The sequence below is a fragment of the Argentina silus genome (genome assembly GCF_951799395.1).
Source record: "Argentina silus genome assembly, chromosome: 21".
Classification (NCBI taxonomy): Eukaryota; Metazoa; Chordata; class Actinopteri; order Argentiniformes; family Argentinidae; genus Argentina; species Argentina silus.
In genome coordinates, this window is record NC_139675.1 from 1,331,594 (window position 1) to 1,346,593 (window position 15,000).

The 15,000-nt window shown below is 45.2% G+C and overlaps 2 protein-coding genes across 3 annotated transcripts in view; one reads left to right on the top strand and one right to left on the bottom strand.

Moving 5' to 3' along the window:
* The window catches only part of sema4f (sema domain, immunoglobulin domain (Ig), transmembrane domain (TM) and short cytoplasmic domain, (semaphorin) 4F), a 20,067-nt gene that overhangs the window by 236 nt on the left and 4,831 nt on the right, over positions 1 to 15,000 (top strand). The window contains exons 1-8 of one of the 2 annotated variants that reach the window (XM_083693124.1): positions 1 to 1,787; positions 3,021 to 3,154; positions 3,452 to 3,511; positions 4,228 to 4,326; positions 5,138 to 5,246; positions 5,491 to 5,601; positions 7,355 to 7,506; positions 14,697 to 14,881. The exon at positions 1 to 1,787 is cut by the window's left edge and continues 236 nt beyond it. In XM_083693124.1, coding sequence (XP_083549250.1) covers positions 1,700 to 1,787; positions 3,021 to 3,154; positions 3,452 to 3,511; positions 4,228 to 4,326; positions 5,138 to 5,246; positions 5,491 to 5,601; positions 7,355 to 7,506; positions 14,697 to 14,881 — 938 coding nt within the window. In that variant the 5' untranslated portion in view covers positions 1 to 1,699. The remainder of the gene's footprint in view (positions 1,788 to 3,020; positions 3,155 to 3,451; positions 3,512 to 4,227; positions 4,327 to 5,137; positions 5,247 to 5,490; positions 5,602 to 7,354; positions 7,507 to 14,696; positions 14,882 to 15,000) is intronic. The other variant, XM_083693125.1, reaches the window with a different exon arrangement.
* Positions 9,355 to 11,897, bottom strand: LOC310821337 (uncharacterized protein; the record flags this gene model as incomplete). Its single annotated transcript, XM_083693350.1, has 6 exons — positions 9,355 to 9,618; positions 9,751 to 9,851; positions 10,039 to 10,181; positions 10,591 to 10,797; positions 11,062 to 11,163; positions 11,729 to 11,897. The coding sequence occupies 6 exons, from the start codon at positions 11,895 to 11,897 to the stop codon at positions 9,462 to 9,464; spliced, it is 879 nt and encodes a 292-aa protein (XP_083549476.1). The 3' UTR covers positions 9,355 to 9,461.

Here is a 15,000-nt window from a genome sequence, read left to right on the forward strand (position 1 = left end):
GTATTATTCTGAATATCAGTATTGCATGGCAACGTAACAGCACGACTTTTGGGAGGTGTCTCCATGCTCGGTGGCTTCTAATGTAAATATGACAAATGCTGTACAAACATTGAACATTGAACTTTTCCCTGCAACAGAATACATGGGTCATAGATGACTGTATCACCGCTCACACCCTTTAAGTAATTCCCTCTCGATGCCAACACTATCTGATCAGACTTGAATAAAGCAGCGACGTCGTGTGGTCCTCCTTATTAGCCCCATCCGCGGCTAGGATTATATCCCCAGATTGAGCATTTGGCGGGATTAACATCTTAAGTGTCTGGGAAAGTGGTTATATTCATATTTACATTTGGAGGTTGTGTGAATAACATAATTGTAGGCACAGGTGGGGCTAAAGACCTGTATAAATGCATCATTTAGTGGTCTCAGGCACATTATGTATAGGCTGAATAGGCCGACACTATCCTATCCTTTCTAGCATTGTGACTGCCTATGAACCTCTTCACCCTGTACTAACCCTAACCCTAACCCTAGAGGCCTCTTCACCTCCACTACCCCCCTGTACTAACCCTAACCCTAGAGACCTCTTCACCCCCACTACCCCCCTGTACTAACCCTAACCCTAGAGGCCTCTTCACCCCCACTACCCCCCCTGTACTAACCCTAACCCTAGAGGCCTCTTCACCTCCACTACCCCCCTGTACTAACCCTAACCCTAGAGGCCTCTTCACCTCCACTACCCCCCCTGTACTAACCCTAACCCTAGAGGCCTCTTCACCCCCACTACCCCTCTGTACTAACCCTAACCCTAGAGACCTCTTCACCCCCACTACCCCCCTGTACTAACCCTAACCCTAGAGGCCTCTTCACCTCCACTACCCCCCCTGTACTAACCCTAACCCTAGAGACCTCTTCACCTCCACTACCCCCCCTGTACTAACCCTAACCCTAGAGGCCTCTTCACCTCCACTACCCTCCCTGTACTAACCCTAACCCTAGAGACCTCTTCACCCCCACTACCCCCCCTGTACTAACCCTAACCCTAACCCTAGAGACCTCTTCACCCCCACTACCCCCCCTGTACTAACCCTAACCCTAGAGGCCTCTTCACCTCCACTACCCCCCTGTACTAACCCTAACCCTAACCCTAGAGACCTCTTCACCTCCACTACCCCCCTGTACAGAAAAAAGGAAATGTTCCTTCTTCTAGCATTGTGACTGCCAATAGCCCCTGGTCTGAGCATAGATTACTTTATCTTATGATGACTGATGGATAGATGATTCACTTACTTAAACAAATGTATTTGTTGTAAGTCGCTTTGGATAAAGGCGTCTGCTAAATGCCATAAATGTAAAATGGAAATGTTATCTGACACCCAGTGTATTTTCTCATCGTATGCTTTATTGCTTCTGCAAAGACACTCGTTGCTGTACACTACTGAAGCCTCCAGCAAAACAGCTCTCCTCCTCCCTCCCGTGTTGGTTTAAACAGGTACTTCAGGTATTCCAACACGACAACTTTGCGTGTGATAACTGTGACCGGTGGCGTGCGCTTTGCAGGAACTGTGAGCAGAGACACGCGGTGTGCCCTCACCATCACCTCGAACGCGCTCGCGTAATGACGCGCAGCTGCTTCGATGTTGTCGGTCCTCCACGGCCCGCTGCCTTCCTTATTGACTAACCTCGACCTCCAAACATGAAGACAACTGGCAGCTATCTTGCCGCTGCTGTTCTTTGGCTCTCAACTGCTTACATTCGTGGTCAGGTATCCACTTCTCATGGAGGTAAGCAAAGTCGGGACCAAAAAAAACGTTCATGGCATTTGAATTTAAACGAACTCTTTGGAGTGCGGTGGCGTGGGTGCAACAGATAGGCTGAACCCCAGTGCTAGCTAATGTTGTGGACCTGATGGTTTTTTAAAAAAAAACACACACACACACATGTTTTATTGAATCTAGGGTGTCTACCTGTTGTTGCTTTGATGGATAAGATGGATAAGAGACCCATTGAAATGCGGATTGAAATAAGAACATGTTGACTTTCCATGTGGTCTTTCACTTTTCTCATGATTATCACCGCGGAATGCAGAAGAGTCAGTCAACCAAGACTGGTTTTGTTTTAAGTTTCTCTGCGTTCATCTATTATGTCAATGAATTTCATATGTCATATGGGGTTTTGGTGGGGGGAAAGGGTGTACTGAAATATTATTGTGGGTGTACTGACACACACACACACACTCTATTTTTTTCATATTACAATCAGAAAATGCATGAGGGGAAAACCCCGTGTGTGTGTGTGTGTGTGTGTGTGTGTGTGTGTGTGTCAGTACACCCACAATAATATTTCAGTACACTCACATTAGTATGTTGTGTGTATGGGTGTGTACTGTGTCTGTGCTGTTTCAGCGTGTGCAAGTGTGTGTGCTGTTTCACCACCAACAGCTTTTGTATTGCGATTGAGCATTTAGGAAAGTGTTCCTCTACTAGTAGAAAGAAATTGTGTCAAAATGGTGGTGTATCCGAGTAAAAATGCATTTTAAATAGAATCTGGTTCTGAGAAATTGTTTTTTTTTTTTATTTCTTGATAGAAAAATACAGTTTTAGTTTTGAATATTTGAAATATATTTCTGATATATATTTTGGAATGTATAAAATATATATTTTAAAAATATATAAAAGTGGCCAATTTCGAATATTTCAAATGTATTTGAAAAATGCATTTCAAAATATATTTGAAATGTATTTATTTTCTGGATGGGTTGAGATGGTAATACTCACTCCTCAAGTTCAAATACCCCCACCTACCCACACTGTCCAATAGCTAGCTTTTCGATAGCGTAGCTGGTTAACATCGGGTATTTGAGGAGATGGTCACGTGTGTTGGCAGGTCAGAGGTCGCAAGGTCTAGGCTCGGTCGGAGCAAGTCGAATTGCGGGGTGACTGTTTGCACCAACTTGACGTCTGTTTCAGTGGCACCCCTTTTTGATCTCCCATTGATGATCTTTGATTGGTCCCCAGGGTGGGAGGCGGTGCTGGGTGTGTCCAATGGCAGCGTCCTCCTCCTGGACCCCTCGTCTGAGACTCTCTACCTTGGGGCTCGAGGCTCCATCCTGGCCCTGCACTCTACCAACCTCACCAGGAAACACCCGCCGGTGAGGGGGGAGGGGGGGGGGAGAGAGAGAGAAAGGGGGGGGGGGGGAGAGAAGAGACAGAAAGGGGGGGGAGAAGAGAGGGGGAGGGGGGGAGAGAAGAGAGAGACAGAAAGGGGGGGAAAGAGAGATAGAGGGGGGTTCTCTGTGTTTATCTTTTTAGCTGTGTGTGTGTGTGTGTGTGCGTGTGCGTGCGTGTGCGTGCGTGTGCGTGTGTGTGCGCCTATTATCACCTTGTGTATGTACCTCTGCATGCTCTCCTTTGCATGTATCTCAGACTACCTTTGTTTGCCCCTGCAGATTGAGTGGGAGACCCCAGGGGAGAAGAGGGTGACCTGCTCTAGTAAAGGACAGACAGAGGTGAACTCATGGACTGTGTTTCATCTGTGGAAAAAGATGAGGGCCTATGTGTGAATGTGTCAGAAGCAATACTGTAGAACTGAAAAGCTGTGAGTTGAACAGAGAAGATGTGGTTTGTGTGTGTGTGTGTGTGTGTGTGTGTGTGTGTTTGTGCATGCGTGCATGTGTGTGCACATGCGTGTGCGTGTGTGCGCGTACGTGCGTGCGTGCGCGTGTGTGGCCTGAATTGTACCGTTGCCATAACGATGGCTCAACTGACCTCCCACTTCCACCCCACTTGCAGGAACCAGACACCTTTTCTATACTGAGATAACACACACACACACACACACACACACACACACACACACACACACACACACACACACACAAACCACATCCTCTCTGTTCAACTCACAGTTTCCATTACATGCTGTATTTCACCCAGGGACAGTGTCAGTTAGGCAGGCATTAGTACTGAATGACAGAGGAATACATACGTGTGTTTTAACAATATGGAAACACAATCTATCTTAAGTTAATTGACATTATTCAGAACATTTGAATTTGAATTACATTAAACGGGTTAAATGGCAAACAGTACCCTGTGTCTCCAGGAACAGAGTTGAGAGACCCTGCGTTTCACTCCCAGCGCCATGCATGATTCTTACATCCTGGACCTTTCAGTCGTGACTGTTGTTGCCCTCTCCTGCTCAGATCTCTGTCTCCCTCTGCAGGATGACTGCAGTAACTACATCTGTCTGCTCGAGGCTCTGAAGGATGGCAGTATCTATGTCTGTGGTTCCTACGCCTATGACCCCAAGTGTGCTTTTATCGTGAGTTTCATACTCCCCCCCCCCCCCCTCTCTCTCTCCTCTTTCTCTCTCTCTCTCTTTTCTCTCTCTTTCTCTCTTCTCTCTCTCTCTCTCTCTCTGTCTTTCTCTCTCTCTCTCTCTGTCTTTCTCTCTCTCTCTCTTTCTTTCTCTCTCTCTTTTTCTCTCTTCTTTCTCTTTTTCTCTCTCTCTTCTCTCTCTCTCTCTCTCTCTCTCTCTCTTTCCTTCGTTCTTTCTAAGATTCCTAGAAGGTCAAAGTTAGCCTTTTAACCAATAAAGAGTCCTAAACCCTGAGTGAAGTTTCAGTTGTTTAATCCCAAGATGCATCAGTTAAGTACACCCAGAATGAGAGCTGCAGCTTCTCCTAACGTCCTCCCTTCACACCACACCGCCCCAAGAGATGAGAATGAGAGCTGCAGCTTCTCCTAATGTCCTCCCTTCACACCACACCGCCCCCAGAGAAGAGACTTGTAGAAGGAAAGGTCCAGTAGAGTGAACAGAACACAGTTTCTTTCTTAGATGCAGGCGTCCACCAGTGAAGCTGTGCTCCCCAAATAAATGTTGTCTCGTGGGAGAGAGTTCTGCAGAGCCTCGAGAAAACTTGAGCTTCAATAAGACATCACACTTGAAACTAGGCCGATGGCCGCTCAATACATACAGTTACACAGTTCACATACAGTTACACAGTTCACATACAGTTTCTATGCAATCTATCACTTTCTCTCTCTCTCTCTCTCTCTCTCTCTTTTCTCTCGCTATCCACAGTGACCTTTGTCTCTGTTTCAGGAGCCAGTGACCTTTGCCTCTGTTTCAGGACCCAGTGACCTTTGCCCTTGTGAAGGAAGGTGATGCAGTGAAGATGGAGAGTGGTAAAGGGAAGTGCCCATATGACCCCAGGCTACACCACACTGCTGTTACTGCAGGTTAGAGGATGAGGATGAGGAGGATGATGAGTAATCTTAGTTTGTGGTCCATATGTCTGGGTGTTGCTACCCCTCTACCCCTGCTACGCCATTTGTTATGCAAGTTGATATGTCATCTGAACTATATGTCATCTTGATATGTTGATATGTCATCGTGTTACAGTCCAACTCCAAACCCAGTGGTGTTGACACACTCCACCAAACTCGTGTGTGTGTGTGTGTGTGTGTGTGTGTGTGTGTGTAGATGGAGTCCTGTATGCTGCCTCCCCAACAACATTCCGGGGCACAGAGTTTGACATCTCGAGGACCGTGGCGCCCGAGGTGCGCATGGAGAACTCCGTCAACTGGCTCATGGGTGAGGTCACCCACCTGTCAATCACTCAGCCCTAGTGCATGATGGGATAGCGTGTGGACGAGTGCTTTGAAAAAACGCTTTTCACTTGTTGACTCTAAAAACACCCCATGTGCTGTACAAAAAAAACTAAAAAAAATGCCTGACTGAACTTTGACCTTGACTTGAATTTGACCTTGTTGTGCTTTAGTAGTGTGTCTGAGCTGTGGGTGTGTGTCTGCTCCTTGGCGATGATGTCATTGACATTGTATTACAATTGTTATTATTACATTACTGTATATTACATTATTATTACAGTCATTACTGCTGCTACTGACACGACACCACTACTGCTGCTACTGACACTACACCACTACTGCTGCTCCTGACACGACACCACTACTGCTGCTACTGACGCTACACCACTACTGCTGCTACTGACACTACACCACTACTGCTGCTACTGACACGACACCACTACTGCTGCTACTGACACTACACCACTACTGCTGCTACTGACACGACACCACTACTGCTGCTACTGACACTACACCACTACTGCTGCTACTGACACGACACCACTACTGCTGCTACTGACACGACACCACTACTGCTGCTACTGACACTACACCACTACTGCTGCTACTGACACGACACCACTACTGCTGCTACTGACACTACACCACTACTGCTGCTACTGACACGACACCACTACTGCTGCTACTGACACTACACCACTACTGCTGCTACTGACACTACACCACTACTGCTGCTACTGACACTACACCACTACTGCTGCTACTGACACGACACCACTACTGCTGCTACTGACACGACACCACTACTGCTGCTACTGACACGACACCACTACTGCTGCTACTGACACGACACCACTACTGCTGCTACTGACACGACACCACTACTGCTGCTACTGACACGACACCACTACTGCTGCTACTGACACTACACCACTACTGCTGCTACTGACACTACACCACTACTGCTGCTACTGACACGACACCACTACTGCTGCTACTGACACTACACCACTACTGCTGCTACTGACACTACACCACTACTGCTGCTACTGACACTACACCACTACTGCTGCTACTGACACTACACCACTACTGCTGCTACTGACACGACACCACTACTGCTGCTACTGACACTACACCACTACTGCTGCTACTGACACGACACCACTACTGCTGCTACTGACACGACACCACTACTGCTGCTACTGACACTACACCACTACTGCTGCTACTGACACGACACCACTACTGCTGCTACTGACACTACACCACTACTGCTGCCACTGTTCTATTATTACTAGATTATATTGTATTGTTGATTTGTTGACTGATGTTGATCGAGGAGGAAGATTCCAAAGCATTTCAATTACGGCTGTATTGCTTTATTTACGTGGCGCCTTTCATACAAAATTGCAATACAAGGTGCTTAACAGTAAAATATATGAGTACAGAACATACAAGCATACATACAGTACCAGTCAAAAGTAGATTAATATTGAAGACATCAAAACTATGAAGGAACACATATGGAATTATGTAGTGAACAAAAAAGTGTTAAACAAACCAGATATATATATCTGGATAGATAGATAGGTATATAGATACCAGTTTTATATTTTAGATTCTTCAAAGTAGCCACCTTTTGCTTTGATGACAGCTTTGCACACTCTTGGCAAGGTGTGTCCAAACTTTTGACTGGTACTGTACGTGACAAATAACATTTGATTTGATTTGAACAGATCCAGAGTTTGTGAGTTCGGCCCTGATCAGAGAGAGCCCTGACGACCCCAAAGGCGACGATGACAAGATCTATTTCTTCTTCACAGAGACGGCCGTGGAGTACAAGCTCTTCACCAAGGTCAGGGTCACCAGGGTGGCCCGCGTCTGCAAGGTGAGATCCTCTGTTTCTTAATCGATGTCTGTCTGTTTCTGTCTCTCTCTTTCCCCCTCCCTCTCTTCTCTCTCTCTCTCTCTCTCTTTCTCTAACTTGTTCCTCTCTGCTGTTTCTGTGGTCTTTTTCTCTCTCTCTCTCTCTTTCTCTCTCTCTCTTCTTCTCTTCTCTCTTTCTCTCTCTCTGTCTCTGTCTTTCCAAAAAAAAATGCAATATTATATCATGGATTATAGCACAACACAGTTAGGTGGTTCGAGACAGAAAAACTGAACTTGGACCGTCCACAAAGTATCCTCTTAGTGTTGTCTCTCTCTCTCTCTCTCTCTCTCTCTCTCTCTCTCTTATGGTACATTTAAAGACACTCTCTCTCTCTCTCTCTCTCTCTCTGTCTCTGTCTCTCTTTCTCTCTCTCTCTCTCTCTCTCTCTGTCTCTGTCTCTCTCTCTCTCTCTCCAGTCAGGTTGTTGAGTCAGGTTGTTGAGTCAGGTTGTAAGTGATAAATGATTAAAATCCTCCTCAGAATATTTGTTGGCTCTGCTATCTGCTAAAACATACAGTAACTGGCTAACACCAGTAACTGTACTGTAACTCATGCTGCCTTCACGCGCTCTTGAAATTATGGTAGATTCAACATGTAAACTTGTAATTACGATGCGTTCACATGCTTCCACAAGTCTCAAATGACTGCAACAATGGAGGCTGTCAGAAAGCTTCTGATGCTTACTTCTGGTGTGTGTGTGTGTGTGTGTGTGTGTGCGTGCGTGTGTTGGTAAACACTCTCTGAAGCCCCATTGCCTCCTTTTATGTACTATTCTGCTCTGTATAAGTGAACTGCAGTTTGTTTGTGTTTTCGTTTGTTGCTTTTCTTCTTCCTGTATATCTTTGATCTGTTCTGTGTCCGCCTCAGAACAGTCGTGTCTCCAACTTGTAGGCGAGTCTGCAAATGAAATGGCTTATTAGTCCTTGGTTAGATAATTACTAACTTTTCCCACTAGGTGTCCTTGTTTTTGATAGAATAGGAAGTAGGAATCTCAGGTCTGAATTTATGTTTATTAATGTTTTTATTTATAATTATTTTCAGAGCTAACACTGTTTAATTTGACTTTAATGGACAACAAAGAAAAACATAAATAAATCTGTATTCTGATTTCTGCTTCAAAAAGTGAAGACTATTTTTTTTTTCACATGTTCTTTGCACAATTGTGGTATTTGTTCAGCTCTTCAATGGTAATTTGATATGATGACATATACCATTGATTCCAGAAGAATATGACCTTTAAAGGCCCACAATACAATATAATTTGTAAACAAACAATGTTTAGCTTTGAAATATGTTTATAACTTTCATAAAAATATCATGGAATTCACTGTCAGTCCTTGCATCATCCAGAGCTCTGTCTATGAAATTGACAGTGTTCACACTTCCTCAGCCCTGCTAACCATGAATGTACAAAGACAGGCTGCCAATCCTGGTGTTAATCATGGCTAAACACTTTCTCACAGACCCAGTGATCAGAAGCAGCACAAGGCAGGTTAGTAACTGGTATTCTCCCACCTGACACTGGGAGTCTTTTGGGAGTGTTGTAGAGCTCTATACTGTTGCTTGGCAGTTACAGTAAGGAGGATTGGCAGGGAAATGTAGCTCCATATTGTCAATAACAAAGCATATTTTAATATTAATAATCTGACTGCATTTCACTTAATTAACACGTATGCAAATAATTGTTGAGTTTGGGTTGGCTTGAGCAAGAATAGTCAGGTGAGAATAAATCAAATGAGGCTTTAATAACATTGTACACATCTGTTACAAGGCAAATACATCATAAAGAAATGTTACATCTTAGAGAGAGAGACAGAGAGAGAGAGAGACAGAGAGAGAGAGAGAGAGACAGACAGAGAGAGAGAGGGATAGAGAGAGAGAGAGAGAGAGAGTCATGTGTATGTTAACGTATGTTGCTACTGATTAATCCCTCTCTCACAAATCCAATTGTTAACTCTGTCACATGGAAAGTCATTCCATTTATTTAAAGTGTCACCGTACTGGATGTATATTTCAGCACAGTTCTCTTCTCCTTCAGCTCCACCATTGTCAGGCTGTGACTCATACCAGTACCTACAGGGTTAACAACACAGAGAACCACCCAGTCAGACACGGTGGGAACAACATGCTCCAAATGATACCTGGAAGTTTCATGTTTTTAGAGATTAGAGACAAATTATTATTACAAATTATAATTATAATTACTTTGTGGTCAGTGGTGTTTCATCCACCCATTTCCAGGTCCCTTCTTCAACACTCTCAGTCAGACCAATCCAGACACGTTTTTTGAATATTAAGAGAAATTCCTGTTATTAGGAAACATGTTTTGATGAGAATAGAGTACAGGTATTTATTTTACCTGATTCATTTTATGCATCAGTGTGCATTCCCCCTCTTCCCAATCCAAACACACTTCTTCAAATGAGTAAGAAATTCCTTGGAAAAGAAGATAAGGTGGTTAATTTTCTCTCTGTGTCTTTCTCTGTCTCTCACCTGTTCCTCTCTGCTGTTGATGATTACCAGGTCTGCACCCCTGTCTCTGCAGTCCTGTCTGCTCTCCTCCCAGCGTTTCTTCTCAGTGGAGAGGAAGTAGCAGCTGGACTGAAACTTTGTGCATCTTTCACAACAGGTTCTCTCTGTTTGACAAAAAAGTACATTTACAGTAATGTGTTGATACATTTTTGACTCTTAGTTGATTAACTTACCGATTAATCTGATGTGGAAATGTGAAACACGTCTGTGGTTGTTGTGTCAGAGGTCTCGGGTTTGAGCCCAGCTGGTGGTTACACTTACAAACGTTACACTGCACTACAGCCCTGGCAAAGCAGTTGCTGCTGTACTCAAAACAATCGCCAGAGGGCAAATCTAACTGCCCCGTCAGGGCGTATCAAAGTATTTCAAGGTGCAGATTCTTGTAAGAGGATTGCCAATGTTCCTGGTGCTTAATGTGACAGGACACTGCAACGACAGACATTCATTGAGATGGAAACTGAAATGGAATTCATGTGTTAGAAAGCAGAAGTTGAGGAAAGGAAGGTCACTGACCAAGCTTCCTCTTCAGCCTGTCTCTCTCTTCGGTCAGATTCTTGTTGCTGGTTTGTAACCTGTCTCTCTCTTCGGTCAGATTCTTGTTGCTGGTTTGTAACCTGTCTCTCTCTTCGGTCAGATTCTTGTTGCTGATTTGTAACCTGTCTCTCTCTTCGGTCAGATTCTCTCTCCTCTCTCCTCTCCAGTCGTGTTGTTCTTCCATGACTGGATAAATGACATGAATAATAAGTAATGGGCAACTATAATAATAATATTATATATTCCATTTAGCTGACGCTTTTATCCAAAGCGACTTACATTGCAGTGAGTGCATACATTTCAGTATATATGATCCCAGCAGGAATCAAACCCACAACCTAAGTGTTGTTAGGGCCAGTGCCATGCTCTACCAACTGAGACACAGAGGACCACTAAACCAGTCTAAACCACTGTGACAGAAATCACAGATGATGAACAAGAGATCCTCACAGTGGACCAACAGGCCTATGATCCCAGCCAGTAGCAGAACAGCCAGCAGGCCCAGACACACTGCAGCAGCTCTGTAGGGTCTCCTCTCTGATCTCTCAGTACCTAAAACAGAGAAGAAGTTTCTGGAACTGTGTGGAATTGATCGGCGTGTGTGTGTGCATGCATGTGTGTGCTACCGTGGAGCTAGGAGGGACAGATATGAGTAATAAGTAAGTAACAGTCAGGTCATGTATGGGAGGGATGATCTGGTCTCTGATATTTAACATTTTCTTCACAAAGAATTGCAAGAAGTTTTCACATTCTTTGGGAGAACGGTTGGTAACCTCGTTTGATGGGGCATTTACAATTCTGTCGATCGTACTAAACAGCATTCTTGGATTATGAGACTTCTTGGAGATCAGATTACAGAAATGCTTTTCTCTCGCTTTCTTTACAGAAGCATTAAATTCCTTCATCAGATCTTTCAAACAACTGTGGAAAACGCTGAATCAGGCCTTCCGTGTTCTTTTGGCCATTCTACACCCCCTTCCGTTAAGCCAGGGAGTGGCTCTGTCCTCACCCTAGCATCTAGGGTTACCTGACACACACGATTAAAACTAACAGATTAACAGTCTGATATACTTCTTGCACATTATATCGTGTGTGTGTGTGTGTGTGTGTGTGTTACCTGAGTTTTTAGCTCCTGGTCTGCTCGCTGTGATGAGGTCTGTGTTCTTATTTCTTGAGTCATGAGAATTGATGATGTTTACATTGGCATAGACATCCTCAGCCCTACCTGCCCTATTAAACCTGCCCCCTGAAACACTGTTCACATTGCAATGCTCAGACATCACCATCGTCTACCACTGTCTCAAGTGTTGTGTACCGTCTCTGATCCTGCAGGTGCAGTGTGCTGTGTATCTGAGACTGACTACATAGGGTTAACCAATGGACAGGAAACTCATAGCAGGAAAAGGAAGACTGGGTTATGGTGGTCACAGACACAAATGGTGCAGAAATCTGTTTCTATTTTTACGTACTGACTTCAGAATGAGAGAGAGAGAGAGAGAGAGAGAGACACACATTCCTCTCTGTCCTGTCATCCTCTGTGTCAGTGACCAATCTCTGATGCCTTCGCCCTCCTCTCTTTAAGTCAAAGTGATGATTTGGTTATTATTTATCGATGATTCCAAGTGCTTCAGGATGAGTCAAATTGCTGCTGTTGGTCTTTTTCACAATGTGTGTTATTTCAATTGACATTATTATTAATGACATTATCTTTTGTTAGTGAAGGTTGACAGATGGAGGCTCTGGTTTGAGACGTGTTCTTACCATGATAAAAACAAATGTTGTTTTTGTAATGGCTGTTGTACTTAGGCAGAGGACTCAATTGCACGACTCAGAGACTCAAACCTAAATCCAAAAGAATAGTCTTTACTTTCAAAAAAGGTTCGGTCCACGGGTACGCAGTCAATGGGTAAAAGAGATAATCCAGTAGGGGTTGGCAAAGCAGGGTTCGATACACAGGTAATCAATCAGAATGCAGGCATATAACCAGGGAGGGAGATGTCAGGGAGATGGCAACAGGGAACGTCAGGAAAACAAGCGAAGATCAAAAACCGGGAAAACAAAAACACTCATAAAGATTGCTGGTAAGCTTGACACAAGGGACCAAGGCGAACTGGCACAGAGACAGGGGAACACACAGACTAAATACACAGGGAAGGATGATGAGGAACAGGTGAAGCCGATCACACAGGCGGGAAACACACAAGGGCATCGGAGGGGATTGGGGTGGACTTATTTCCAGCATTGGGACATATGGGACCTCTGCATCTTGTCCCACTTCCCCCCTGGTGTTCCGGGGAGAAGGAGCTCATGGTGCCCTGTCTGACTACAGCCAGATGGACGAGATGTGCTGGTGATGGAAGTGTGGGGCTGTATGGGTGGTTGTATTGACTGCTGGGTCTGGGTTCAGAGCAGGGCTGGGTTCAGAGCAGGGTTTGGGGTGAGTGAAGGCCAATGGGCTTTGGAGAGATAGCAGTGATTTAGGTGGTTCCACACGGAGCGACCCTCGACTTTACAGGCGGCGGGGGTGACTAAGATGACACGGAATGGTCCCTCTCGCCTGGGCTGGTCCCACTTGCGCTTGTGGACCTTTACGTATATGAAGTGTCCTGGTCCTGCGTCTCTGGGCCTCAGCTGGGTTGGGTCTTGGGCAGTGGTGGTCTCTTGGCCTCAGCTGGGTTGGGTCTCGGGCAGTGGTGGTCTCTGGGCCTCAGCAGGGGTGGGTCTCGGGCAGTGGTGGTCTCTTGGCCTCAGCTGGGTTGGGTCTCGGGCAGTGGTGGTCTCCTGCACCTGGGTAAACAAAGCTCGGTGTATGTCAGTCATATGTTTCACATATTGATGTATTTCTGCCTCTAATTGTTGTAGTGGTGGTCCCTCATAGGGGCGATTAACTTCCCGATTAAACTGGTGTGGAAATGTGAAACATTTATTGTTTTACCTTGCAATTTAAATGGTCAGCAATTATTATTTTTATTTTTTTAACCAAACTGGGGCCTAAACAATGAGCAAGTTAACATTGAAATGATGGCCTCCACATCAAAGGTTGCCATTCATAGATTAAGACAAAAGCTGTCTTATTGTGTATATTGCTTATTGCGTATTCTCTATATAGTGTGTGTGTGTGTGTGTGTTTGAGCTTTTAGCTCCTGGTCTGCTCTTTGGGATGAGGTCTGTGTTCTCACTTCTTGAGTCATGAGCATCGATGATGTCTGCATTGGCATAGATATCCACCACCAGTCCTGCAGTCACTCCTCCACGTTGGCAGACATTTTGTTCAGACTTCTCAGTCCCCACCACTGGTTCAATGTTCTATGTAATCTAATGTGAGCAGAGAGAGAGTCTTTTCCAGTACGTATCCCTCCTGTTTTTCGGTTTCACCTGCACTGACAGACGTGGCCATGTCTGTTAACTGTATCTACAGTATACTTGGCTAGTAAAGTCTAGGGGCTGTAGAGGAGTCGCAGCAAAAGGGAGTACACCAAACTTATTGCAGTAATTGAACAACAACAGGACAAAATCTAACTAATATTCAGGTATTTATTTGCTCAGGGCAAACACAAACACAAGACACACACCTAGGAGAAAAGGGAACTATGAGCGGTGCCAAAGCAAAGAAATCATAAACAAAAGTGATGTCCTAAACTAGTGCAATACTAGTCTATACTAGTACTAGTCTATACTAGTACTAGTCTATACTATCAGGGCTATGCTAAAATGCAAGCGAGGCTTGTCGCACACCTGTTGCACGCCTCGTTCCCGCACCCTGGCCACGGTCCTGTAGCACCCTCTACAGGCCGAACGCTGCATGTCCCCCCACAAGTCCAAACTAAAGACAGGAAGCAGTCCAAACCAAACACACCAAGCCATGTTCTATTTGCCATTGAATCATCAATCAATCACTGTTTGGAATGTGTCTGTGTGTGTGTGTGTCTGTGTGTGTCTGTGTTTCAATTAATTTCTGTTGAATTCAGTAAGCTTTATCGGCATGAAATACACAGTCAAAGATTGCATGAGGTTACATGTATTGTCTTCTCTCTCTCTCTCTCTCCCTCTCTCTCCATCTCTCTCCCTCTCTCTCTCCTTCCTAGGGGGATATTGGGGGCTCTAAGATCCTGCAGAAGCGTTGGACCACCTTCCTGAAGGCCCAGTTGGTGTGTAAGGAGGGCCGTGTGGGTGGGCAGCGCTATGACATCCTCACCCACCTCTACCCCCTGCAACACCGGCCAGGAGACCCCGCCAGCACCCACTTCTACGGCCTCTTCACCTCCCAGTGGTGAGGGAGAGTTGGGGAGGGGGAGGGAATGGCTGAGTGGGGGGTGGGGGGCGAGAGAGAGGAAGAGACGGAGAGATAGAGGGGAGGAGATGAGAGACATTAACCGGGTGTGTCTGTCT